Source organism: Crassostrea angulata, chromosome 8 (genome assembly GCF_025612915.1).
Source record: "Crassostrea angulata isolate pt1a10 chromosome 8, ASM2561291v2, whole genome shotgun sequence".
NCBI classification, from domain to species: Eukaryota; Metazoa; Mollusca; class Bivalvia; order Ostreida; family Ostreidae; genus Magallana; species Magallana angulata.
This window is the reverse complement of record NC_069118.1, coordinates 44405637-44433343: the sequence shown is the minus strand read 5'-3', so window position 1 is coordinate 44433343 and position 27707 is coordinate 44405637. Positions and strand designations below refer to the sequence as shown.

Below are 27707 nucleotides of genomic sequence, written 5' to 3'. Positions count from 1 at the left end.
TTAGTGGTTTCTAAGTTTGAACTTCAAAGTGAACATGTTTTACAATCATTGAAATTCACGGTTGTTTCTAATGTAACAGTCTATGTGTGATAACCAGTTTAAGCCGGTTTTAAAAAACGGGTGTTCTTATACTGTTACTGGTTTTCTCCCTTAGTGACCTGCAATTGTTACCGATTTATTTATTATATTGATTTAATCATTGATTTCATTAATAAGGTAATGTGAATATAAATGACGCGCGCGTTATTCAATTTGCCTGCTGACCTGACGGCAGTTATTGACACGACGCCGTCAAAAATAAACCATTCAATGCTATAGTAGTTTTGTAATGGTGCACAGGTGCTTGAGGGGACCCCCTCCCTCCAACCGATTAAGGGCCCGAGGGTTATCGACTCTCCTCTACATTGAAATTCTGTTATAGTCATGTAGGCTACACAAACCATTTTAAAAATCAGGACAATAATAGCACATGAACAACTTTCTTTAATCAGGCCTATCGTTTAATTTCACAGCGATGTGTAGACAGTCACTTTCTGTACTTCATAAGATATGACGTCATAGTAAACTTTGACATCATGATCTGCATTCCTTTCGATCGTTCTTAGGGAATGTATCGTAACGGAATAAGTGATATTCGTTGTGCATAATAAAACCGCTTCATTCCTTTATGTTGTAAATACTAGTGATACTGAATTCAATATCACCGATATGGAGTATATAAAAATCAACAGTCAAAGCCTCGTAATAGGTAAATAACTATTCATAAACTAATGGTTTTGAGACTCCCCCTGCTTCGTGTAATCTAATGAATGGTGATATGTACATGCATATAAAAAACAGCTTGGCACAAGTGAAAGATAAAAACAATCTTAGTATATTTTACGTGAAATCGGGAGAGAAAATAGGTAGCAATGTGAATCTTGCTGGGGGAAACCTACCGATTGACCCGATTTTGTGTAAATCGAGCTTAAAAAGTAAAAATGTGCCTATTTTCGATGCCGGTGCGAAATGTTTTGACAATATTTCAAATAAACGAAATATTTATATGAGCCCCCAGCAAGAACTGCAAAATACATTACTTATCGAAGGATTTTTCATAAAAATAGTTTTGATTTAATGTCATCATTCACTTGCGCCGATGCGATTTTTATAGATTATTTACCATGTTAGAATACACCCGTCACGTGCTTAAGAAAAATATATGACGTCACAAAAATGCATCAAATATAGTGTTGGATGTCACTGTTAATATATGTAATAAAAGTTTAAAGAAACTCGCTCGGTTAAAGTATTTTTCGATAATTAAAATAGTATCATTTTCGATATATATTTAGCTTCGGACAGCCTTAACATAGCCGCGAAATGATCACTCAGTTTGACCAACGTCTTTCATTGAGGCGAATTATATTTTATCAGATTTTACAACCATAAGCTAATGAAAGGAAAACAAATTCCATATGGGATTTTTTTCTGAAAATTCCAAATACTGTAAAAGTGGTTATTTAGTGGTTATCTCTATGTGCGTGCGTGCGTGCGTTCGTGCGGGTGTGTACTTTTGGTTTAGAATATTTAGTCTGAAAAAAAAATTAAAATTGTAAATGGTTTTTACCAGACCCATGTATCGTTTATGGTAGTTTCACATAGGCTCTGATCATGACCTAAAATGAAAATTACTGAGGGACATTTAATGATAAAATCTGTGTCAAACTGAGTACCTACTCCCCCCCCCCCTTCCGGCAAAACATTGTTTTTAAATAGACGTGCGTAAAATCAGATCAAGTAACAACTATTGACCTTCAGATAATCTATTTTAAAATCCTAATTCAATTGTTTTCTTTCTTTTTATTTAAAAAAACCCCAATCATTTCTCATTTATAATGAAATTACATCGGCTATTCTAGCTTTTCTTTATTGATCATTTTCTTCGACCATGGCGCGGAGCTAGAGTCTCCTTTGTCTGAGCACGTGTAATATTTGTGCCTGTTAAAAAACGTAGAACATAAAGAGAAAAAGGTCTACAGGACATCGTATCGAGTTAGCTGCTGTCGCCAATAAATATATACACAGAGTAAAACCCGGCCTTTAACCAGAGCATGTTGGCATACAATGCTTATTCAAAGTTCGATCAAACAAGGCCGAGATCGGCTGCCAACAACGTTTTAAGTCAAAGACAGAAAAAAAGATTCTTAAAAGGGGTCCTATTGATTTCTTTGCGGAGATACATTGAAGTTGCGTTACAGAAGTTCGCAAACGACAGTACTTTAAGCAGTGGTGTGTGACAGGGCAAAGAACGTGGTTTTTGTGTTTCTCGTTTGACTGCACGTGTCGTATTTTTTTTTTTGGAAACAAAATGCTTTCACATCGGACTATCTTCTCGGCGAGATCTGTGTCTGTTTTTCTCGGATCTACACTACTGTTTTATGTTGCTTTAATTGGTACCGGTAAGTGTTCAAACGAAACCGTTATAAGTTTATCAATAGCATTCTTTTTTCTATTTTTCTTTTAAGGGGGGGGCGGGGGGTTGTAAGGGTAAAAAACGTCAAGAACGTTAATAACAGGATGGCAACACCGACCTGTTCTATTCATGTTTGTCAGTTGTAAAGAAATGTACACCGTTGAACTTTTTAAACCGTCACAGAGAACAAATCGAAACAATACAGTTTACGCGGGGAAGGAACATTGATATTGTCTTAATCAAAAGTCAGTTATTATAAAAGTAAACAAAAGGGTGTTGCAAAAAGCGGGATTATTATCTATCATAAAAAAGGTCAGTATCGCTTGAAGAATCATATTCAAATATAGACACATTATGTAGACAACTATATTTCCATAACGGGCACTATGTAATACATACTATGAACTATAATCCGTATGTATGCAAAAGGCACAAATATTTTTTACGCCTATTTCTATCGAACACGGCAACCACTAATTAGAGTTAGGAAGATGACCAAATTTTCTGTAGTTTGATGTTAACATGTATCAATTTCATTTCTACTGTCCAGCATGTTTAAATCTCTCTCTCTCTCTCTCTCTCTCTCTCTCTCTCTCTCTCTCTCTCTCTCTCTCTCCCCAATGTCTTCAAATACTCAATCTTTTATAAAAGTATAGATTTATGGTATTTAAAAATATAAATTAAAGACTTCAATTCTTTTTGCATCACGGTTTGTTTATACTTGAGTGAGTTGGTACATCTGATAAGGGATAGTGACATGCGTTATATGCGTTGTGAGATATTGTTCGTGGGGTTACATGTGATGAGCTCAAGTTTCTATTAAACAATTAAATTTCTTACGTTTCATTTGAGGTTGTTGCTGAATATATTAGTGCCCAATGCATATATTACGCATATAGATATTTTAGATAAGAACTGTAAGGTCATTCTGGGTTTGGGTTTCTAATAAACTATGCACACATTTTGAATAAACTAGAATTTTAAGAAATTTCCCCAAATCTCTTTTTTAAGCATAGGAAATGTCTAAAAAATTTTAACTTCAATACTTTTAAACTAAGCTTTTTAACTCAGGAAGTTAGAATAAGCATATAAAACCTGGGTATGGTCATCTTTACCTTTTAAGTTGCATATATTGTTGGCCGTTTTGGGAATGTCACTTTGTAATACTTCGTATATTTTATCTGATCATCATCTTTTAAATTTCTCACGGATTGATATACCCAGTTTAGTGTTTTGATTTGATTTGTTGAATGGGGATACACAAGTACTGTTCGGTAGATGGTTTATATCCTGATAAGACTGGTCAAACTTTGAATTAAACTGAATGGGGGCACTTTGAACAATAAGATTCAATGTGTGATAATTGTCAACTTTGACATCTGTCTACGCCACACCTTAATCTTAATCTAACATTGCTTTGTTTGCATATATTCATCCAAGATGTGCACAGGGCGAAAAACAATCTTTAAGCAAGTCCTTAAAGGTGGCTTAAAGGTGGCGTAAAGGTGGCTTAAAGGATATACCATCTTTAAGCCACCTTTAAGTCACCTTTAAGCTGAGCTTATAGGTCCTTAATGTCCAAACTTTTTTAAGTCACCTTTAAGCCATCTTTAAGCCGCCTTTAAGCATCTTTAAGTGGCATTTACGCTCTCTTTAAGTTGTCTTAAAACCATCTTTAAGTTCCCTCTAAGTCAAGTTTGATCAAGCTGAACAATAAAAACATATATCAAATGAAAAAGCTCTTTTATAGTGATGGGAGGGGGTCATCCGAATGATAATATAATTTCCAAGGAAGGGGGGTGGTGTTCCAGGCAGTTTTAATTGTCGCTCCATTAAACACAGATCTATCATCAACACCGCTCCGATGGACACAGATTGCCGTTATAAAATTCTTTATAATTTTTTTCGGGTTTCAAAATTATTGTAGGGGTGAGCGCAGTCTCTGTATCCTAATCTGTGCATAAAACTAATTAAAGTATGTTTGTTTCCTATTATAAATTAATCGGTGAAATTTCTCTCTCTCTCTCTCTCTCTCTCTCTCTCTCTCTCTCTCTCTCTCTCAGTTCATCTGGTTATTAAACAAATTAAAGCTAATGAACCAAAAATGCATGATTTAATTTGATAATCGGTTTAAGGTTTGTATTTTTTTTTTTCAATTTTCAATATTTCAAGGTCTAACTCTAGATCTGCTAGATACAAGACTCTCAACTGCTTATGTTATATCAGGCAGGAGATTACTGCTTTGTTTGTCTAGACATAGTTTTGTTCGTTTGTGTATATCTAATTAGAGTCTATTGTTTGTCCAACTTAAGAAAACCCCTGGAACTAACACAGAATATACAAGATATACACAACAGTTGTGTCGTGTGCCCAGGTGCAGGTTTGTGTATATCTTTAAGCTGCCTTTAAGCCATCTTTACGCTTTCTTTAAGCCACCTTTAAGCAACACATCTAGCTTAAAGGTGGCTTAAAGATCGTCTTTAAGCTACCTTTAAACACCTTTAAGCTATCTTTAAGGAGAACTTAAAGATGGTCATTCATCCTGAGGTGTTTATTTTTATTTTGAACTGCATGTTAAACATTTGTTAAGAGTGGCATTTATGAGTCCCCCAAATATTCTGAAGATATTTTTAACATTTTTATAACGTGGATATCTTTGAAAACGAAAATATATACGCATTGTATAAAAGAACAGTTTGACATACAAGAATTAAAATATCAACACTCCATACACATTCACTGATTAATGTATCAAAGTCTCGGCGAAGCGTTAGTTTAAGTTCATTCATTCAGTGAAACAGAAAACCCTGAAAGACAAATCTCTCTCTCTTTCTCGTCTTGGATATCATACGTGTAAAAAAAAAATTATCTTTGGATAGCAGGCAAATGAAGAAACATGTACTTGAATGATCCCAATGTGTAGCTACTTAGAATAAACATTGTGTATCGGGTAAATCAGCCATAACTTTGCTAACATATAAGGTTGAGCGAAAGGTTACTCTCAGTTAGGTTTGACATCTTTTAAAATTAATTCCAGCTGAACTATACAGCCTACAAACTGGGTTTTTTCGAGACTGTGTTTAAAATGATCAGATGAGTATTTCATGAAATAAAACAAATTGACTGGAGGTACCCTTTAAAATGTCAAACTAAATTGGAATAAAATGAAAGAGAATAAATTTAAAAAAGAAACACTGATTATCCACCCTAAAATCTTAATACAATTGTTAAAACGTTGCAAAAAGCCAAAAGTAAACATTTACATGCAAATGTACGATCATTCTACTCTCGGTGTTCGTTTTAATGGCCTTTGTTTAAATAAATGATCGCTCAATTAAACATCCATGACTTAATCGTACAGAAAGATACGATATGACAACAAGTATTATTATACTTTCATGTTAAATACTGAAATCTGAATGGTTTAGACGCAGTTAATAAATCGTTGTATTACCCTCGGCGTTAGCAACACGCTTGGCAGCAGGGAACACAACGAATTGTAACATGCGCGTAAATTATGCGCGTACTGTTGGCCATAGATTTAGAAAAGCAGTGAAGTTTTTTTCTAATAAAGATATTCAGTATGATAAGATAAATAATACTGTTTGGGAAGGTAAAAGAAGAAATTGACACCCCTCGGAAACCATTGTCAACCTCCACTTCGGTTGACAATGGTTTTCTCGGGGTGTCAATTTAAACTGTTGCCCCCCTAAACAGGAACTATTTACACATTGTGTTGTTCACCGATGGGTTGCTCTGTAGGGGATGTGAACGGCTTCGTAGCCATGCATCTTGTTATTGAAGTAAGAAACCGCCAATAACACGGGTTAGGGTGTCAGATGTTATCATTGTGTACAAGGGGGTTATTCTAACCCCACGACTGACTAAACATAATACACAACAAGTGTTTATTCTATGTGGCTACAAATTGAGATTGTTCTGGTACATACATCACATTTCTAGTTTTGTATGGTTCTTTTTTTGGAGGGGGGGGGGGGCTTTTCAAAGTATAGTTGGTTTTATAATTAATAGTTTTTGATGCATGAAAGAAAATGATGAGAAAAAGAACTTTAAGATGTCTTTCAGAGACTTCCTTTTCATTAAAACAATGAACTCTAACGCAAACAGATTCATTTTTAATACATTACACGCGAGTCAATGTGTTGAGCCTAAAGCAAACGAAAATGTTATTATGTTTATGTGCATTCATCATATATTAAGTTATACTTTTTTAAAGCGAGTTATCAATGTGACACTAGGGCATCTAAAGGATGAACTCGCCTTTTCGCAAATTCAAAAACCAATCAAGCTCCCAACAAAGTTTTAGCAACAAGAAAAGGGCGTTTCTGAAACGGAAACCTTTTTATTTCTTTGTGGAGATGCATAGTAGTTTCATCACAGCAGTTCGCGAACGACAGTACTTGTATTTTAAAAGCAGTGGAGATGTGTACAATATACACTGTATCTATAAAGTAACAAAACGTTTTTGTGTGATACTATTTATTCCTAGATTTTGTGTGGGTTTTTTTTTCGGAAACAAAATGTTTGTACTTCAAAGTATCTTCTCAACGAGATATGTGTTGGTTTTTCTCGGATCTTTGCTTCTGTTTTACGTTGCTATAATTTGTTCTATTAGATCTGGTAAGTATTTAAACAAACCGGTATAAGTTAATCGACAAATTTCTTTTTTTTTTTTCAAGTACGTTTTTAAAATAATTCTGTCTGCTCGAGATGGGAAGGGGGGAGGTCGATGATTTTTTTTAAAAACATGTATGTACATACAGGGCCAGGTAGATCATGGGCTTCATTGGATTCCATATATATTTCATATATTTTATGAAGTTTTCGGAATGCCACTGTGTTATTCAAGGTAGGTTGTACGCGATCATCATATTTTTTAATCGAAACGGATTGGAAATGTTAGCAAAAGTAGGAGTGATTTTACAGCTATACACAGTGTGGCTACAAATTAAGATTGTTCCAGTACACAAATTGCTATTCTAGTTTATTATGCATGGAAATGTATATGCAAGATGAGAAAAGAGAGTTGTTTTTCAGAGATTTCTTTAATTTCTTATTGAATGAATGTCATCAAACTAACGCCACGCCGAGACTGAAATATTAAGAAGTGTATGTGTATGGAATGTCGATACACAGTGAATACTTTAGTATTATTTTATGTCATACACATCTATTGAATCAAAACACCTAAAATAAACACTAGCTGTTTTTCGCATTAAATCGGTCATGGGGGCTTTACATATAATAATGACCTTCCTACCCCTGTAAACAAAGACAACATCTGACACCCTAACTTGTGTAAATGACAGCTTCTTACTTCAATACTTCAATACCAAGACGTCAAATCGCTTAGATCCGCTACGAAGCAAACCACTGGCGGACAATACAGTGCTTCGTGTCATATTACATCTCTCTTTACGATTAAGTCATGGATGTATAGATGTGCGATTATTTCTTTAAACAGGGGCCAATAAAACAGAGTGCACACACACAGAGAGAGAGAGAGAGAGAGAGAGAGAGAGAGAGAGAGAGAGAGAGAGAGAGAGAGAAACTTTAGGGTGGAAAGAGGATGATGAGTGCGTTTTTTATTTTAACTTTACTCTACATTTTATTCAAATTTAATTTTGAAATATATGGGGCTGATCTGTGTGATTTAATGAGAGGTATAGAATTTGTTAAGAGAGAGAGAGAGAGAGAGAGAGAGAGAGAGAGAGAGAGAGAGAGAAGCAGGCAGTTGATAGATGGTATTTTTCCTTGGATCACAGAGTTTTGGTTTTCTCTAACTAAACTTTAGTTTACATGATTAATGAATCAACATTAGTTTTGGTGATTTTGGATTTTTGCTCTAGGGGCGGGGACCGGGGGAGGGGGGGTGTTAAGGAGTTACAAATGTATGATAATCTCATGCTAAAATGTTTACTATACGATCTGTATTTATTTTTAGTAACTTTTTTATGCATGTGTTTAGCTTAATTTTTTTTGTTATATAATTCGTTTTGGTCAGTTTTGTTTTGAAATTTTATGAAAGTATTCCTTACTTTGATTTTCGTTACAGAAAGACGTTTTGATCTTATAAAAAAAGTGTTATTCACATATTGAACATCATTTTTTTTTAAAGACGTAAAAAAAAATTTTCTTACACCGTTTATCGAGTACAATGTAACTATTGCAATGACCTAATATTCGCTTTTTCTCTAATACTTTTACATCGCAAACATTTAATAAGCAGGAATTGATCCTTGTATTGTTTGCTGTTTTAAACTTTTTAATTGCAAAAAAAAAAATGACTGACGCAAAAAAAACAAAAAACGTTAAACATTTCCCCCAATTTCGCAAAATTTGTAACACGCAAAAAAAAATTGATATGCGTAAAACATTCATTGGTTACTTGTAGTTGTTTACACTGTAGCAAACATTTAAGAATCGTTTGCATTGTATTGTCCAATGTTGTTATATACTTTCTGAAGCGTTGAACCATTCTTTGCGTTGTCATTTGATTTGTATAAGTAATTATCTCAGATTGGTGTCGTTCTGAATAATCGATCACTTGCTATCGCTTCCATTGGGGATTGAGTAAGACAGAAACTTGTATGCTGGTTCTGCGATTCATAAGGGATATTCAAAACTGTGTTTTTAGATTAACAGCAGTATAATTACTTTTCTTGTTTACTGTTGATAACTTAAGATAAACATTGGTTCAATTCTCCATAAAATCAAGCTTTATATCACATGCAATGAAATATTTTGTAGATATTTATTAGAAAGGAGGGGGGCAGGCAACTCCTGCTAGCCATAATACGAATTGGATATAAAGGGATACCAAAAAATCATAAAAGGATTTTAGGGTTTCCTCAAAATGCTTCGGAAAAATATAATTTTAGCAAAGAAGGAAAGCTTGGATCTCTCTCTCTCTCTCTCTCTCTCTCTCTCTCTCTCTCTCTCTCTCTCTCTCTCTCTCTCTCTTCATAGCCTTTATCAAACAAATTAAAAGTCGAAGGAAGAAAACATGTAAGCTGGTAAGCATAGTTAAATGTATACGAAATGGAAGTGTCGAGGAACGCATGCACGTTGTCTGTATTTTTTTTCTCATTCAACACAATGCTACCAAAGTTATCTGTTTTGTTTTGGGGGTTTTTATTTTATCTTGTTGATTGTATTCTATAAAATATAACAATATATACCACATCGACCGTTTGTAATTTACTTAAAAGGCAGAAAAGGTGTCCCAAAGTCAATTGAATTGAGAATTCATTGATTTTTTTACAGCGCAATTTGAAAATGCAAACACATGTTGTAAACACATATTTAATGAGAAGGAAGAAAAAAAGAGATCGGTTTTTAGGCACCATTGAAAAAAAAACCAGTCACGTTTTAGTTATCTGTGTAAACATCGCAAACAGAATGTTTCAAGAGAAGAGAATTTCAAAATTTTAAATGCGGAAACGTAGCCTATATTTTAACCGAAATGATTAAACGGGTTGATTCTAATTTTAGTTCATTGACACGGGTTCGCAGTTTTAAAAATCACGAATTTTTTTTCAACAGACACTCTATTATAGTCCGTCTAATATGAATAAATTGAGAGGCTCAATGGAAGAGCAAGGAATTTCAATAGTCCCACTGAGTAGAGATACTCAAAAGCAACATTAAAAGTTAATGCGTCTCCTACAGAGAAAATAATCTGAATAGTTTAAAGTAGACCAAGTAACTTTCATTTTTATTTCTTCATATTTTTAGTTTTTCGAAAGTTTTCTTATCGATGATCTTCTGGCGATTACATTTTAAAAGTCTATAAACTACCAAAAGGCACTGGAAGAACTCTAATTGACAAATGCATGCAGAAGTCGGTATATACATAGAAAAAGAAATAGACAGAGACAGACGGACAAGACAGACGGACAAGACAGACTGTATATGAGAGAGAAAAAGAGAAGGGAGAGTAAATAAAGAGAAACGGGGGAGAATGTAAGAGAGAAAGAAAGGGAGTGAGATAAAAAGAAAGACAAGAAAAAAGGGATAAGACTATAAAGCGAAGGACGGTGAGATAGACTTTAAGATAATATGAATGAATTATGAGATAGAATATGAAAAAAAAGAAAGATAGAAAGAAAAGAGTAAAAGACGAATTAGGTAGAGATTTAGAGATAAATATATATTGTAGAACTAAAATATAAACCTCTTTTAAATATCTATAATGAACTCTATATGGTCACTTAACCCGGCAACACTAGACACAGAATGAAGTCAAAAGCTTTTATGATTTTATCAGCCACAAACTTTATTAATCAGCGACAACGAAGAGTCGTGAATTAAGTTGTGTTTGTTTAACCTCTCTCAAAAAATTTCTTATCCACAAAATTACAGTGAAGATGTTAACTGCTCGAGTCTTTTTTTTTCGTTAATTAGTTTGACCTTTATGGCTCGTCAACACAAGAGCCATTTTCCATTCGCATCTCGTCGATTTTCATTTGTGTGTACTAAATTTGCAAAACTCTGAACCAGATCTCAGTATAGCAGATAATATAAGTAGCTGATTTAAAAAGACGGGAGGGTGTTACAAAAAATAACACGGCATTTTAATTTTGTTAAATATATTAATTTTCTTTTAATATGAACAAATCTTATGCTTGATACATGTACTATCTACATGTATTGGGTAAAATAAAATTCTATTTTTATATCAATTATTTATTCAGGAACAAATATAGATTTATTATTAATCAAAATGAACCAATTTTTACAGGCATACATAAGAAATTCAAAGTGATGAAACCAATTGCATCATAATTTTAACAAACTAAATTGATTTATAAATCTAAACAAATTTCAATGCCCCAAACAAAAACAAATTATTAAAATATGTAATCTATATATTAGATACTTTAATTGATTGGAGAGAGTTTCCTAATACACAGCTGTCTTGGTTAAAGAATTCTATTTCATCCTCTATGAACATTTAAACACAAGTACAAGTTTCTATTTATCCTATAGGATGTACAGAGTATACATTATTTTAATTGTTTTCCGCAACTATCCGGTTATGAGAAAGTTCCTTTTTGTTCCTGTTGGTTATACGAGACATAATCAAAACTTTCTCCAAAATTCTCTGCAATAAAGTATCATTATTCACCCATATAATGTATTCTTTCTGGACGTATCAAACTAGAATTACAATGTAACACTAAACTAAAGTCTACATTTCATGCAGGCAACACTGTTGTGAAACTGATTTTTTTTTCCGGAGTTAGCACTTCTCTTTAAAACATCTCTTTTGTAGAAAAATATTTCCTAATGAAATAATAGTATTACCTACAGACAGACATTATCTTTTAAATCATAAAGCATTGAGAAGGGACTTGGGGAAGGGGGGGGCAAAGCTAATCTTGTTCTTTTACCTAAACTACTTTAATCCAAAGTCCTTCTTAAAGGCATTAAATATAAGTCTGGGGGTTGTATTTCATTCTATATTAGTGGGTTTTTTTTCACTTTTCATTTTAACAGAATGTCCATGAAATGGGTTTTTCTTCGTCTTATAAATTTATCGATGTAGGTATCCGCCAAGGATCTTTTACTAGGGACCCTCTTGTTTTATGTACATCAGTGATATGTCGTGTAACATAACTAATAATTTGCGCAGATTTGCTGATGATACTTCTTTTGTGATGTTATTGTAGACCGTGGTATTAAATCTATCTCCTCTACAACACATTCTCTATTTGATTTATTTTAAAGTGTATATTTTTTTTCGTCCTTTCCTCTTCTTGAAGACATTGATAGAACAGGAAAATGTTCTTACGTATAGGCAATTGGTTTAATCCCAATAAAAGTACAAATCAACAATGAAGCTGAATAATGATTTCTAATCATCGTGTGTAAATTTGGCGTTGTTGAATCAAGAATCCAGAAGATAGATATGTTACAAACCATTATTATGAAAGCTGGACTTTTCATATTGATACTGTCTATCGTAAAGCTTGTAAAAAGTTAAACCTATTGAGACTTGTTCAAAGCACACTCTACGTACAAACTCCTTAGGAGATAATCTATTCATTTGTAACGCCTGTTGTTGTTTTTTTTTTACTTATTTGGGACAATGCTATGGATAAAAAAAGCAAAACTATGACCAAAAATCAAGTCACTGCTGCTAGAATAGTAACTAGATTAAGAAACTTCAAAGCGGTTTTGTGTGATGAATTAGGTCTTGAGTCTCTATAGCTGACAGAAGAAAGGTTAATTCAATTTTTTTTTATAAACTGGTCTACGAACTTGCAACTGATAGTTGAAAGGAGTAGCTAATCCCACGTCCATTAACACATGTGATCAATATCCACTTAGAAACAAAGATTATCTTAATACATCTATTGCCGGATCATTATGCCAGTGCACTTTCTTATGCGTAAAAATTAAATCAATGCCCATATGAGGAGTGTTTTTAAAAGAGATTTAACAAGGTTGTGGAACGGCTTTGAATATTCTTCATGCTGAAAATAGACTAAGCTTTAAATTAGTAAGCATTCTACACAGTCAGCTAAGAAATAAAGCCAGAAATTTAAATGATTAACTGTGTAATCATTGTTTGCAAGAGTACCTTAGATGTTATACATTATATGCGTGGCGCAGACTGTGCAAATGCATATCATTTACAAATTTAAAGGGACTTGGACACGATTTGAGCTCAAAATTTCAGATTTTATTTTTCCATTTTTAATGTTTAGAAGGTTAATATGGGTATTTGTAATGCTTTATCATAATTTGAAAGTCAGATATTGAGTTAGATACATTGTTTACATATGTGTTTTAGTGTTAAAATTTTCAGTCAAAAGTTGCTTTCTTCTATTGAATATATATTTTTTCAACACATTGCACAAGTTTGCTTTTTTTCTAACGAGTTATGTAGTCAAAGAAATGGTAATTCCATACTTTACATTATTTGTAAACAAATATAAGACTCGAGCTTTGTTTACATAACAATGAATTCTTACCTGTGTATCTCTCTTATAACTTAAATCATAACTGTAAAATTTTGGTCAATTATTCAAAATGTGCAAGTAAACCATTTTATATCTAAAAAATAAAAAAATAAAACTTTGTTCTAAAATCGTGTCCAAGTCCCTTTAACAGCCACCAAAAAAAACTGATGCAGTGTTGTATGTTAGTATCGTCTGAAGTTATCCTCATTCTTTGTCTTTAAAGTCATTACTAAAAAATGTGAATTTCATTTTTAATTGATCTTTCATTACTAGTAGCATCTTACCTTGCATTTTTTGGAAACGGGCTTAGATAGGCAAATTGTTGCCCAGTATTATAACATGTGAATACATAGTACATGGTGTTTGTGTTTAAATCAAAGACTGTCCGAATCCACTTTTGTCGATGCATGCACGGAACACTGTGCCGGATAATTATGCCAGTGCCAAGGTGGCATTTTTGCACCCGTTTAAGCTGCATATATCGAAAAATTCAAATATGCCATATGATAGATCATTGCTTAAAAATTAACAACCACCTTTGTTATCACTGTATCTCACCTGTGAGGTGAGATATTTCCTTTAGGTAATTTGAAATTTCCTATCGGAAAACAAGAACTTCCCATAGGAATTTCAATTCCGATAGGAGTTGATAACATCCGATAGGAAAACTTAATATCCTATAGGAAACCTACATGCCTGAATCAAATGCCTACAGGAAATACCATTCTCCTATAGGAAATATAATTCCTATAGGACTTTTTAAAAATCCTTTAGGTATGTCAATATTTCCTGTAGGAGAATCAATTCTCCTATGGGAATTATCATTTTCCGATGGGATATTAATTTTTACAGGTAAATATCTCACCTGTTAGGTGAAACACACTAAAAATAAAAGTGGTTATATACTCTGTAGAAAATAGTCTGTCATTTGGTATATATGGATTTTTCCGAAAATGCATCTTAAGCGGATGAAAAAAGCCACCTTGGCACTGGCATGATTATCCGGCACATTGTTACGGATGGGTTTCAATTGTTCGGCAAAACCGGGCATTTAGGGATCCTCTTTTTATGACAGTACGTCACAACATGGCGATTTGAACGCATTTAGAAACAGTTTATATCGCCAAAAGGTGGTGACTATTTCTGTTGCACAATGGGTGTAGCTTCGGTCTACCAACCCGCGGGCCCCGAGTTCGAACGCTGCATAAGAGCAGTAAAATTTAAGAACTTGATTTTTCCCCAAAATTGAAAGGTTTTGTGGTCATTTTCATGTCGAACACATGCTAAAAATTCATATCCATGTCTTAAAGTAATTTAGAAGAATGGGCTTGTTTGCAGAATTTTCCTCAGATGTGTCAAGGACCCTTAAAAGACTCATCGGTCATATCTCACAGTTCTTATTATGATGTGCATTTGAGCTTATTTCAAAAAAAGATTCTTTCTTTTCTTTTATTTCTTATATTCCGAGTCTTTATTTTCATTATCTTTTTACAGGAAAGGGACCAATCAATATGATAAATAACCTAAGTATGCAGAGTCTATTCTGCCTATCGGATCCCAAACCAATTCACCTTACAGGTAGGTGTTCATAGCAAACATTCATATAACCACACTTAAACACATTCTTTATCTCATACGTGTGGTGATATTACCCGTGTGATGAACCTTTGCTTAATCAAACTGGTGATGCTTTATCAAATACTTCCAGTCCGAACTATTTTTGACACAACCCCTCGCTTCAACGCTTCAGTGACCTAAGATTTGCGAGTACTTTAAACATAACTATATCTACTACAAAAAGCGATATAAAAAGGATTTTATCAAAGACTTCCATTACTTACAAATATGAAGGAAAACACTTAACTGCGTAATCATAGGCGTATATATATTCTCAACTCATAGACATATTCTCAAGACATATATATATATTCTCAACTCGTGCTGTAAATGTAAAACAGTCCAACTGAATATCTCATGTTTGTCTTCGAGTAGTTTTTTGAAACATATATGAGGGTAGGAAATAGACTTTAAATGTACCTTGCCCATAATAAAAGAGAAATGATTATAACATGTACATATGACTAATATTATTTTATAAGAACAGTTACAGTTTAAACGTTGGAGAAAGTTTTATACTTGCATTTGGAATTGTTTCTATTATTACGGCGAAGTGTGATGTACATTGTATTGGTATAACAATAATGTAAGCGCGATTTATACCCCTAGTAATAAATTTACCTACGTTAAATTGACATGGTCATAAATTTGGTCAAATTCTAATTATCTGTTTTTATTATTTACAATGCTTTAGGAATACATTTGTAATGATCAAATAAAATTTGAGAGTCAGTCGTTGAGGCATAAGCAAGATACAGGGCTCCCAGTTCTTTGCCATGTAAACAAGGCTCGTGCCCTGTTTTTGTTTATGTGGGTTCCATATACCAGTAAAACAGTAAAAAATCTTTTTCAAGCTGATTTGTCTATGTTCTTATTCATTTCAAGCATTGATAAGCAATTCCTAACGTTTAACACATTCATCTTAGGTCTTAAACTGAAATTTTTACTTTAACATTCAGAATGTAAACAAAAGCTTTGTTTACATAGCAAACAATTGTAAGCTCTGTAACTCGCTTAAAACACAACAAATGACACTTAAATTTTGGATGCCTATCAAAAATGCCTTACTGAAGCATTGTAAACATTAAAATCGAAAAATAATTTTTGACCAAAATCGTGACCATGCCCCTTTAATTCTGTTTTAATTGATATGGCAAGGCCTTTTATTTAAAGGGGCATGGTTAATCGTAAGGAACTGTTTCTTTATGCTTAAAATGAATAATAAGATAGACAACCCAGCATTAAAAGATTTTTTACTGGTATATTGAAACTATGTAAACAAAAATTCGGCACGAGCCTTGTTTACATGACGAAGAATTGTGAGCCCTGTATCTTGCTTAGAACTCAACGACTGGCACCCAAATTTCATTTGATCATTACAAATACATTTCTAATGCATTGCAAAAAAATAAAAACAGAAAAATAAAATTTAACCAAAATTGTTACCATGCCCCTTTAATGTACATGTAACTGATGTAGAACGCCGATAAAACATTTCTACGGGTAAATAATGACAAGGTTTAATATCCAATCATCGAAGCAGATTGGTAGTTAACGCCTAACACATCAACATAAATTAGGACTGTTTTTTTATATGACTAATGATTCTAACACTTATTTTAAAAGAAATATTACCTCACCACGGTGTATGTGCGTCACATACCTTCATAATAGTTTAGATTTATTTCCTTATTTTGTATAATTCTTACATAACGAATTCCCTTTCATCTCAGTCAGCCGAGAGTCAACAAGTTGTGGTTAATAATAAATATCGGAAGTCTTTGACAACTACGAAAAAGGTGCCTCTTGCATTGTAATTATATCAATAGGGGAACCAATGTTAAAGGAAAATACATTTTGGTATGAAGGTGGACCAAGGTATACTCTGTGCAACATTTAAATTTTTTGGATGTGTGCAAATATATGCAAGTCTGGTCCATTATTGTTCTGAGTTTTTGCTATGAGCTTTACAAGGGTTAATCCAAAGGGAATATCATATATGCAAAATAAATTTTGATAAAAAATTATACTTTGGAATATCTTCCGATTTTAAGTTCAGTTCTGTAAATTTTAAAGCATTCTGAAAATTATTTCCTTAGAGGATATAGTTTATGGAACATGAGGTGAACATAGTCACCGATCGTGGCAAAATCATTTCTGGAGGGGGGGGGGGGTTGGGTTTCGTGTTAAAATTTTCATAATTTAGTCTATTACAAGAAATTGGCAATAGTGGTTATTCAATTTTTTTTCACTGAATAAATTATTACTTCTTTTGTATTTGAGAGAGTAATATATTGTTTAATTTTATGCACGCTTAGTTTTATCGAAGGTTCATTAAAAATTATGAACTCAACGTAACTTAGCTTTATAATATGACGAATGACCTAGATCCTAGTTTTAGATGCGTTTTAACAAGAGCCTGGACTTTCTGTGGGATGTTACTATCGAGTTTGCTCACCAAAACAAGCTGTCAGATTATCATATTGATCTCCTTTATTCTAATTCGCTAAGAGATGCTGATATTCAATATATTAATATTCATAGACTGTCATAACCGGAAAGTTGTTTGTCAATATCTGCTCTGCTGTGTGAAATTGACGCTGTTTCAGCGAAATATACATCCCTGTGCACATGTTTTGTCCATGTGGTAATTTATTGTTCAGTCTTATATGGCAGGTGGGACCACATCAGTGTAAATCAAAGTTTAATAAATTGCCTAGGTACATTTTTCATCAATAAAATCACTCCAAAATACATCAGTAAAAATCAATGATTTTTTTTTTTATATTTACTCTTTCAACAAAGTCTGATTCTAAAAACTTTGAAAAAGCACTGATAATACTGTTGAATTACATGACGTATACATTAGACAAGTGAAACGTATATAAATAATTTTTTTTATATTCAAAAGCTTCCTTTTCAGATTAAAAAAAAACTCATTTAAACAACATTGGTACTATATGTTTACTGAAGAAAGATTAATTGGCAATTAAATGTAATTGAATGCAGGATTTGTGCCATATCGGAACATAGATAATATATTTCTTTCTATAACTAGGCTGGTTGTTAAACAATTCATTGGAGCTATAATTGAAAAAAAAATCTTCCCAAACACATTATTTTGTTTTATCATCCTCAAACTTAACATTTTCCTAACTTTTTCTTTATCACTTGAGACCTCCATAAAAAAGCAATTTTTACTTTATTAACTACTATTTTTCTACCCACCGTTATAAAAGTGTTGATTGAAAAAAATACGTCTTCTAATGACCGGAAAAAATACATTTGCGAATGTTGCTTCAAACGATATATATTCATTGTTTTATTTAAAAATCTAAAGATATCTTTTTAAAAGGCCTGGATGTTAACTTTTTAAGAGAAGAGCTCTGTATCTTAAAGAGGTTCGTTCCTCAGTTTTTAAGTAGCCATTTTGGGTCACATCTATTCTAGAAATTATGCATCATAAACTGATTCTACCCATAAATTCAAATTTAATAATGCCAATTAAACTATCTTAAATAAAATAGTAATGGAAAAATTACATATTTACAGAGTTTAGTTTGGGACTATATTTTGTGGCGGAAGGTTTTTAATAAGAAAATGAACATTTTTCATAACTCAGTTGTTTTAAAGTACCGTCATTTTAGCTTCCTCATTTTCAGTTCGAACAAAAGTTTGATAGTTTGATAGTTTGAGCATTATGATTTCTTCATTTTGTTACATAAAACATAATTTTACAATTTTTCAATATTTTTTATCGATACATATTAGCAAATTTAACATATATTTCATAAAAGTCAAGTAAAAATGAATCCCAATTTTTGCCTAAAATCAGCTTATTTCATATCTCAAATTTTACACTATAGACCCATATTTTTGTTTTATTTTCTGAAATTTTAAGATTTTTCTGAAAAGTTTATCAGAATTTAAGAAAAAGTTTGAAACTGTTAAATAATTACATTACATGTGAATTGGTACTGGATAAAAATAGCTTTTTATCAGTGCAAAAAGGTTAAAATACCAATTAGGTGAAGAAATTGTAACATTTTTCTTTATGATAATTTTAATCTTATTTGTTTTAAATAGTATAAATTTGTATTTGGTGCCATGGTTTATGCCGATAATAAAATATATAGGGAAAAGCGATTTATGTGCAATCTGCACTTTTAGTGCAGCAAGGTCATATTAAATACACCGTAGCACCAAATGAAGCATATAGACCCCAAAGTTTTGTTTTGAATTTTGGTTAAGCTTTGTGTGTAAGTTTAAAAAAAAAACTTTAGAAAAAAGCTTTTCGACTTTTGATCGCAGGATCCAATGCAACGTCCTGAAGGATTTTGTGAAATATTGAATTTGTAAAGCTAACGTATTTGGAATTTTTTAGCTAGAAAACCAAAATTTTTATCTTAACATATCTAAAATGTGAGTTCGTTCTGACGAGTAATTTGTTGACTATTAATTAACATAATGGAGGAATGGAACGATTTTTTATTTTTCATATTTCAACAGACCACTATTCCATCACAGAAAATACCCGGATGCGGCTGGTGGTAGCCTATATGAGAGGGGGGTCCACCCTCACGGCAGACATTGTGCGGCACACAGAGGCTGATTTCTATCAGTTTGAGCCCCTCCATGGCATTACGATCGCCGTGCAGGAAAACAGACCCGTGCAGTTTCTCAATGGAACGATTAGGTGTGTAGAGAATTTAAAATCGATAACAAACGGCTCGGAACCGAATCCAAGCTTTGCAACATGCAATATCTTGTCGAAATCAAAGAACGAACAATTAAGCTTAATTTTCATCATAACTGTGATTAATTAGATTGAAGGGTTGTGACACTATGTTTGGAGTTAATTTTGTTTCGTTTGTGGTAATATCAAGGTCAGCATGTAACTCATTACTTTTTTGTATATAAACCATTCTACAGTTGACTTTCGATATCTCGAAGACAGATAACTCGTATACATTAGACATGTCAAAGTGATTTGTAAGTCCAAACCTCTTAAATTTTTTAATTATTTTTTTTTGCGTTTTGGATGAAGTTTTTTTAAAAACATTTTTGTGACATGTAATTCGGGGTGTCGCATAGATGTACAGTGGTAACAGCGTTATTGTTGACAAGCCAATCGTGTTAAATAGTTTGTGTAACGTGGGTGATCGTTCGTGTAACGTGCTGGATCGTGCATGTATCAGGAAAAATAGTTTGCGTTTTTTACCGTGCGTGTTCGTTCGTTTTTTCGTTTTGTTATTTTTTTACGGAATGTCAGGATTTATTCTTAAAACAACGAGAAGTATTTTTTGTAAAACAATGTGAATTTTAAACTTTTTTTATTGAAAAACATTGACAGTTGTTAGCATTTATTCTCTCTTTCGTGGTTAAATACATTTATCAAGTATTTCCACAGCTAATTCAATCCTTTGTTCGGTCGAGTTAGTTTTGCATAATGTTATAGTCAGCCTATATCAAGCATCCATTGTGTCTTGACACATAATTTTAATCATATTAGCAAGAGCGACACGTTGAATGAAGCGGTCAAGCTTACCCACTCCCCGTTTTAAACTAAACGGTTATCCCCAACGTTTTTCTTTCAAGTGAGAATACGATACGCATTCCTATCTGGTTCATTGTGTAAACATTTGTTTGAAATAATTTTTTATAGACGCTTTAAAATTTAGAATAAATAGATATTAATCAATTATGTACTGTAAATAATGAAAATATTCTATGTGTAAAATCGAAATTCTATGGAACAAGGTAACAAATTTACCTCTATCCCGCATAATCAAATCGTACGTAAGGGACCTGGATTACATAAACAGTCAACTCGTATGTAAATAAATTCATGTAGTTAATGCATTATCTTCAATTAATTTAAATTTAAGTTATTATTCGTTATGGAGACAAAAAATTAATTTGTGTATGAATCATATATTTTTTTGTATGGATGTGTAAATTGTTTACTCGTAAAATATAAAACAGTGCATTGCTACTGTACATGCCGCTTTTCAATAAAACACAAACATAAAGCAATACAAATTAAAGCAATACGTTTTCTTAATTCTAATCTTAAAAATTAATTTTGATTTTGCGTGTTTAATGGTGTAGAATCGTTCGGTTGCGTGTTTTATCGTTTTCGTGTATCGTAAAAATTCAGTAAGTTAGTGATCGTCCGTGTATTGTGCGTGATCGTTCGTGTATCGTGCGTGATCGTTCGTGTATCAGAATCGTGCGTGTCGTTTGTCAACAATAACGTTGCTACCACTGTACATCTTAAACGGGCATGGTCATGATTTTAGTCAAATTCTATTTTTCTATTTTTATTAGATACAATGCTTTATGAATGCATTTCTAATGATAAAATTAAATTTGAGAGTCAGTCGTTTAGTTTAAAGCAAGATACAGAGCCCACAAATCTGTGTCATGTAAATAAGGCTTATGCCCCTATATGTTTACGTAGGTTCAATACACCAATAAAAACTCTTTTTCAAGCTGATTTTCCTATTTACCTATTCATTTTAAGCATAGATAGAGAGTTCCTAACGTTTAACACATTCATTTTCGGTATAGAATTGAAATTTTCACCTCAACATTCAAAATGTAAACAAAAGCTTTGTTTACCTAGCAAAAAATTGTAAGCTTTGTAATTTGCTTTTAACTCAATTAATGACACTCAAATTTTGGTTGCCTATTAGGGATGCCTCACTGAAGCATTGTAAGCATCAAAATCAGAAAAATAATTTTTTGAACAAAATTTTTACCATGCCCTTTTAACTATGATAAATGGGTCTGTAAAAATAAGCATGAAATTTGGGGGGGAAACTGGATGAATTTATGTTTATCGTACGGTTTTTCTTTACCAACCTCATTTTCCTTTAAGGAATTAAGGAAGCTGGTGTCGATAACTAGTAAATATCAAGCCCAGTATTAATTACTGGGTTATCATCAACGTGTGATCAATAATAAAGCCATTATGATGACAACTTTTAAGAACATTTCGAGTGTTAACTTCAGGTCCATATATTACATATCAATACTTCTTTTTGATTAAATTTATTCATTTAGAGATCTTTTTACCTATGTAAACCATCCCGCAACATTACGTCTATATCATGTATAAATAAAACAATAGAAATGTCTAAACAGAGAGACATCAAAAGTATCGATTTTGCTCATTTCCTCTTTTTTTTTATTTATAAGAAGTGATAGGTTTCTATCCCTTCGAAGCATGAGTTCTATAATTTGTATGGGATGGAACATTTTACGAATTAACAGATACATGAACCTGAATACTAAAGTAATGTTTAACTTCACACTCTCGGGAAATACATTTCCCTGAGAAGTGTCTGTCATTTACAGGCTACAATAGATTGAGTTAGTTCTAATGAACATCTGCAGAGCAAATAGCAAATCCTTAATGTATTTTGTTCATCAGTTGGATGGTTTTGTTTCAACAATATAACTAAGTAATTTATCAAAAAAAAACATGTAAGGCAGGAGGAAAAATTAAATTGACGTGAATTTTTACCATGGAGGATGCTGAATGACTTTTAGAAAATATAGATTGAGTAAAACTGTGACAAAACTCTCACCCCTCCCTCGGAAAAAATATACGATAACAGATGTTTAATTTCACATTTCCCCAAACCAAAAAAAAAGATTTGCTTTCAAACCGTTCATTTTTCTGGTATTTAAATCTACAAATTTAAATAGGCGATGGCGAAAAGCAATTGATTTTGTTACCTTAAATTAAATCTTTAATTAACTTTTGCATAACTGAGATGAAAGTGATAGATTATTGTTTTAAAAATATCAACGTCATGTTAGTCTAAAACAACTCGAGAAATGAAGCGGAAAGAAAATAAAATTAATTCATTTCTCAGATGATCACACTGATTTTTACTCCAAAGAAAAAGAAAAAAATTACTTAAGATCCAAATCGAAACTCGCTGTCCCAGGTCGATGTAATACATACGCCACTGTTTCAAAGATCCATGAACTATTTTTATGTAAAGCATAACAATTGACGATGAAATTCTTTGTACCAAAAAGTGCTTGTTGAAGGCCTGTATTTTTACAATAACATATGGTAGTAACTGCGGATCCAAATGTGTACCTAAACGGTGTAATATTGGGGAGGAGGGCAGCGTCGATTCACAATGTATTAATTTATCTCACCCGCTTACCCCCACCAACTCATGTAGATCAAGGAATAGATTAAATAGCGAAGACTCATAATCCTTGCAAATCAAGAAAAAAGTTTAACTTTTAAAACCGTTCATCTGCAATACACTTTACAAAAAATCAAGTAAAGCACACAGTAAAAGGGCGGTTGTCTAATTTCTATTTTTTTTTTTTTTTTGTCGTTATAACATTGGATTCATGTTCTCCCTTCTCTACAACATTCAGTCGATGCAAGTACGATTAATATTATTATTAGTTTGCTGTTTTCATTCTATTGCTCTAATTTTCATTCTGTGAATTAGTGAATTCATGTCGACTTTTATTTCTCATTTTGTTTTTCAATGAAATAAAGATTTGTAATGTCACATCTTATTTAATTTTTTACCTATTTATCCATGTTGATTTTTTTTTTTTATGCAAAACGATTTGAATGGAATTAAATTACACGATGTTTACAGATATATGCAGTTTGATAATAAAACCGTGTAAAATAATTCAGGTAAAATTCTATGAAGATTTCCTCTATTTCATATGTAAATGACATTGACAATTCAAAGAACAATATGCATGTTTTCCTTGATGTGTTCATTGGTCTATTTCAGAAATATCACAAAAGAGGAGCTGGAATCGGTTTATACGGAAATGATTTACCACTGGTTCACATGCAACTTCAAAAATATTGATCTTCCTGGACTTACCAGTTCTTTTATTAAGACCTTCACACCTGAACATGGGAAATATTACTCGTGTATCAATCCAGTCAATACCACAAAAAGCAAACTAGACCTCGTAAAGCAATGCATTCCAATATTACACCTCAAATGCCTCGAGTCGAAAACTCGGACGTTGAAAACAATTCGATTGACGGTGTCTTTGGCGGGAAAACTTTTAAAATGGCTACCTAGGCTTCAAGTTCTTCATTTGATACGAGATCCTCGTGGGATAATAAATTCGCAGTTCGAGCAGGATGTAACGGAGGGTAAAAATGTATCAATTGCTTCAAAAGACTTATGTCAAACTATGTCTACAAATTTAAATTCATTTAAAGAACTAGAGCCATGCCATGGAAGTAGAATGCTAGGGGTGGTGTATGAAAATTTGTGCCAGAATCCTTTTATTGTTGTGCCAAAGATATTTAAATTTTTTCATAGCAATTATTCAACGCGTGTTAGAGACTTTGTGAAAAAGTTAATGCGAGGGCCCGTTAAGGCCTGTGGCTACTGTACAGACAGGGGAAACGCCCTCGCCAATGCTTATCGTTGGATATCAATTATCCACAAAAATGATTTGAAAATCGTCGATAAACATTGCTCTTTTCTGTACTCGAATCTGGGATATAAACAATTGGACTACAACAAACTGAATGTAACGAAAACATCATGGAAATCCCTAACAAGTTCTTCCATAGGATACCGGTATTCGTGATAGAGTGTTCAATATTTTATTCCACATATTGTAAAGTCATAATGTATGCCCCGTGTAATGGCTCACATGTTGCCTAGTAACTGCTTGTGCCTTGGTTTGTCAGTGAACCAATAATTTTGAAACTTGATAAGAAGAAAAGAACCGTAATCAGTTGCAAAGACATGCTATTTCAACGATTACCGTTTTGTATCATATGCGTTTGATTTCAATGCTGTTAAGAGATTATGTACTTCAAACCATGGCAAGAAGATGCCTCTTGTTGATTTTTCAGTCTGACCTAGTGATTTACTTCGTTGTTGCACTGAAATACATGTAGCAGGAACTTACATTTATTCGTCAAAGTGTTATTGTTATGGTCAACAAAACCCAGAGCCGACCGAAGCTAGACCGAAGCGGTCTATAGCTCTGTAGCCATCCCAGTAATTCTTAAATTTATACAATAGACACCAGTGAAAATACTTCCTTATTTTAGTAGAAAGTGCTTCGATTTTCTTAATTAATTTATTTTAGGGTATGTCATAAAGTCATCGCCTCATGATTTAAGAAAAGTTATTTGACATTAGTTCATAAAATCCTTTTACAAAGTCACCTTCATCTCATTCATTGACCATGTAACCTCTGAGTTGCCTGTTAGTTGTCAATATTGGTTTTTACTTGATACTCATTTCATATCGTCTTTTATTTACCAGTGGAGTATATTTTGCCGTTCCACGTTTTTCTATGTTATTTTATGCGCACTATGTAAAATTGATCACTCTTGTTGAAATAGTTCATGTTCAGAACCTTGTTAGATTTTCATCCCGCTGCCTTTTTCTATTAGTACAAAAATAAATGTTTAACTCGTCTGATACGTTATAAAGTACTAAAGTATGATATGGTAGCGTTATAGTTATCAGTGCTTTCAAAATCTTGGCGGAGTATTGCTATATTGACTATACTTCCGTCGGTGCCCATGTTTTTCCTCTAGCATCAGGTTAATCATATTTTTATGACGTCACATTGGTAGATTGTCATTTTATTTTAGTGATCTCATTTTTGTGCATAAGATAGATTTATTCTTAAAGAAATTCAATGCCTTTTTGATAATGTTGGCAGTCTTAACATTGTTACTGTGTTTTATATTCAGAAGCTTTATTGTCAACATCATGTGCTGGTACAGGACATTTTTTAATTTTTAATTCAATGATGCAAGTGTAAAAAAAAAAATACCGCCTTCAACATATTTTTGACACTTTTCCAATAAAAAGCTTACGAAGCCTACAGTGTTCATTATAATTGATTTTATAATAATTCATTGTTTGGTTAGTTTTTGATATGAATCTGTCGTTTAATGTTTTATACAACGTTAAATAAAGTTTTCGTAAAGCATGAATTTTAATTTATTTGTGTGTGTATATAAAAAATCTATGTTATTCGGTGATGTTTTAAAATGTAATTTAATAAAACAAATTAAAATGGGACCCTTAAGGCGCTCATACAGCAATTTGAAGATAATTACTAGCGCTCTCTTCTATACTAAGTAATACATGTAGATCTTGTATGAATCACCTTAATATTATTATGTTTATAATTAAGTCTCTTTTCTATCGGAATTATTTTATAGGCACATCAAATGTTGAGCATTGCAGTTCTCAAAAAAGGTTCTAGAGCATTGTTCAATTATGGGATATAAACTGACAAAGTCCAAAAAAAATTTAAAGATTCAGCAATATATCAAAATCTTTGAATATAACCTTTCTTTTTTGTGAACATAATGAACTGTTTTCCTTTGTAAAAAATGGATTCCTGCGCCTCAAGATTTCGTTTATAACGAATTTGAATCTACACTATCTGAGAAATCTTCACTAAAGTTACAGCTTTTCTGGGCAAATGATTTTTAGAAGAAGATTTTTAAAGATTTTTTTCTATATATTTCTATATAAAAATTTGCCCCACCCCCTGTTGTGACCTCATTTGAACAAACTTGAATGTACCCTACCTGAGGATGCTTTCACACAAGAGCTAATGTTATTAATCTATACCAACGCAAGAATGCTACTACTTAACACTATCCATTTTCATACGGACGTCAATATTTTTCTCAATGGGAATACATTTTTTTTTTTAAATTAGCATGATCTTACATGTATTATTAGGCAGTTTACAATTATATTTCTGCATCAAAACGCATTGTATCATAACATTTATATCACAAATTATAAACCATGCATCTGATTTTTCAGAGAGAGAGAGAAAGAGAGAGTATATAACACACAAAAACACTATAGCGGAAACATTTTTCTCTCTCAGTTTAGGGGTGTATTCTGATTAGACCAGAAGCCTGTTCAACAGAGCGCAAACATTCTCTTTTTACCCGCAGCACAAGTTTTGGCGAGCGCTCACTCCTCCACGGTCCCCAATCCTTACCTATATTTTAAGAGGTCCGTCTTTGAGAGCTCTGTTTTGTATTTTCCTTTAATTTGAAGTTTTAATTTTAAACACTGTTCGTTATCACAGCATGTCATATTTACAAAATGTATACAACTTTTGTTTCTTGCATGTTAACAGAAACTTCAGTAGATAGTATAGATCTCATGAAAAATGATCAAAACCATGTGGCGGGGGCGGGACGGGGGGGGGGGGGGTATTGAATTTAGGTTATCGTGTTATTATTTTTAATTTTGGATCTATTAAAGACTCTTTGGAAATTATTAAATACATTATAAAAATATAAAACATCTAATTCTAAACTACATTTCGTTTATCTTGGTTTTTTTTTTATAATGTAACTATCAAAGAACGCTAAACTATTTTCGGAATCGTGATTACTTATAATAACTCCAAAAATGAATATACAAAAACCAGCAGGCTCTAGTCGAAGTTATCGAAAAAGGTCAGTACAGAGAGGAGAGAGGGTCAGGGGGAGGATGCACTTATAGCTAGTTCTTTTCCTTTGTTACCAAAACATAATCTTCTGATGACGTTTAAGAACTTTACGGTCACTCAACCCAACACTTGAAAGATGTAGAGGCCAACATTTTATGACTTGGTCA

At 32.7% G+C, this 27707-nt stretch overlaps 1 protein-coding gene across 3 annotated transcripts; it reads left to right on the top strand.

The window, feature by feature from the left end:
* The first annotated feature begins 1967 nt into the window (after positions 1-1967).
* On the top strand, positions 1968-26041 carry LOC128158198 (carbohydrate sulfotransferase 1-like). Of its 3 annotated transcripts, none has more exons than XM_052820960.1 (4): positions 1968-2441; positions 14941-15024; positions 19591-19759; positions 23853-26041. In XM_052820960.1, exons 1-4 carry the CDS (start codon positions 2351-2353, stop codon positions 24673-24675), a joined length of 1167 nt encoding a protein of 388 aa, XP_052676920.1. In that variant the 5' UTR covers positions 1968-2350; the 3' UTR covers positions 24676-26041. The 3 variants fall into 3 exon arrangements, with proteins under 3 accessions (XP_052676920.1, XP_052676919.1, XP_052676921.1); XM_052820959.1 differs by having other exon boundaries at positions 1972-2441; positions 19573-19759; XM_052820961.1 differs by lacking the exon at positions 1968-2441 and adding an exon at positions 2625-2767 and having other exon boundaries at positions 19573-19759.
* The last annotated feature ends 1666 nt before the right edge of the window (positions 26042-27707 follow it).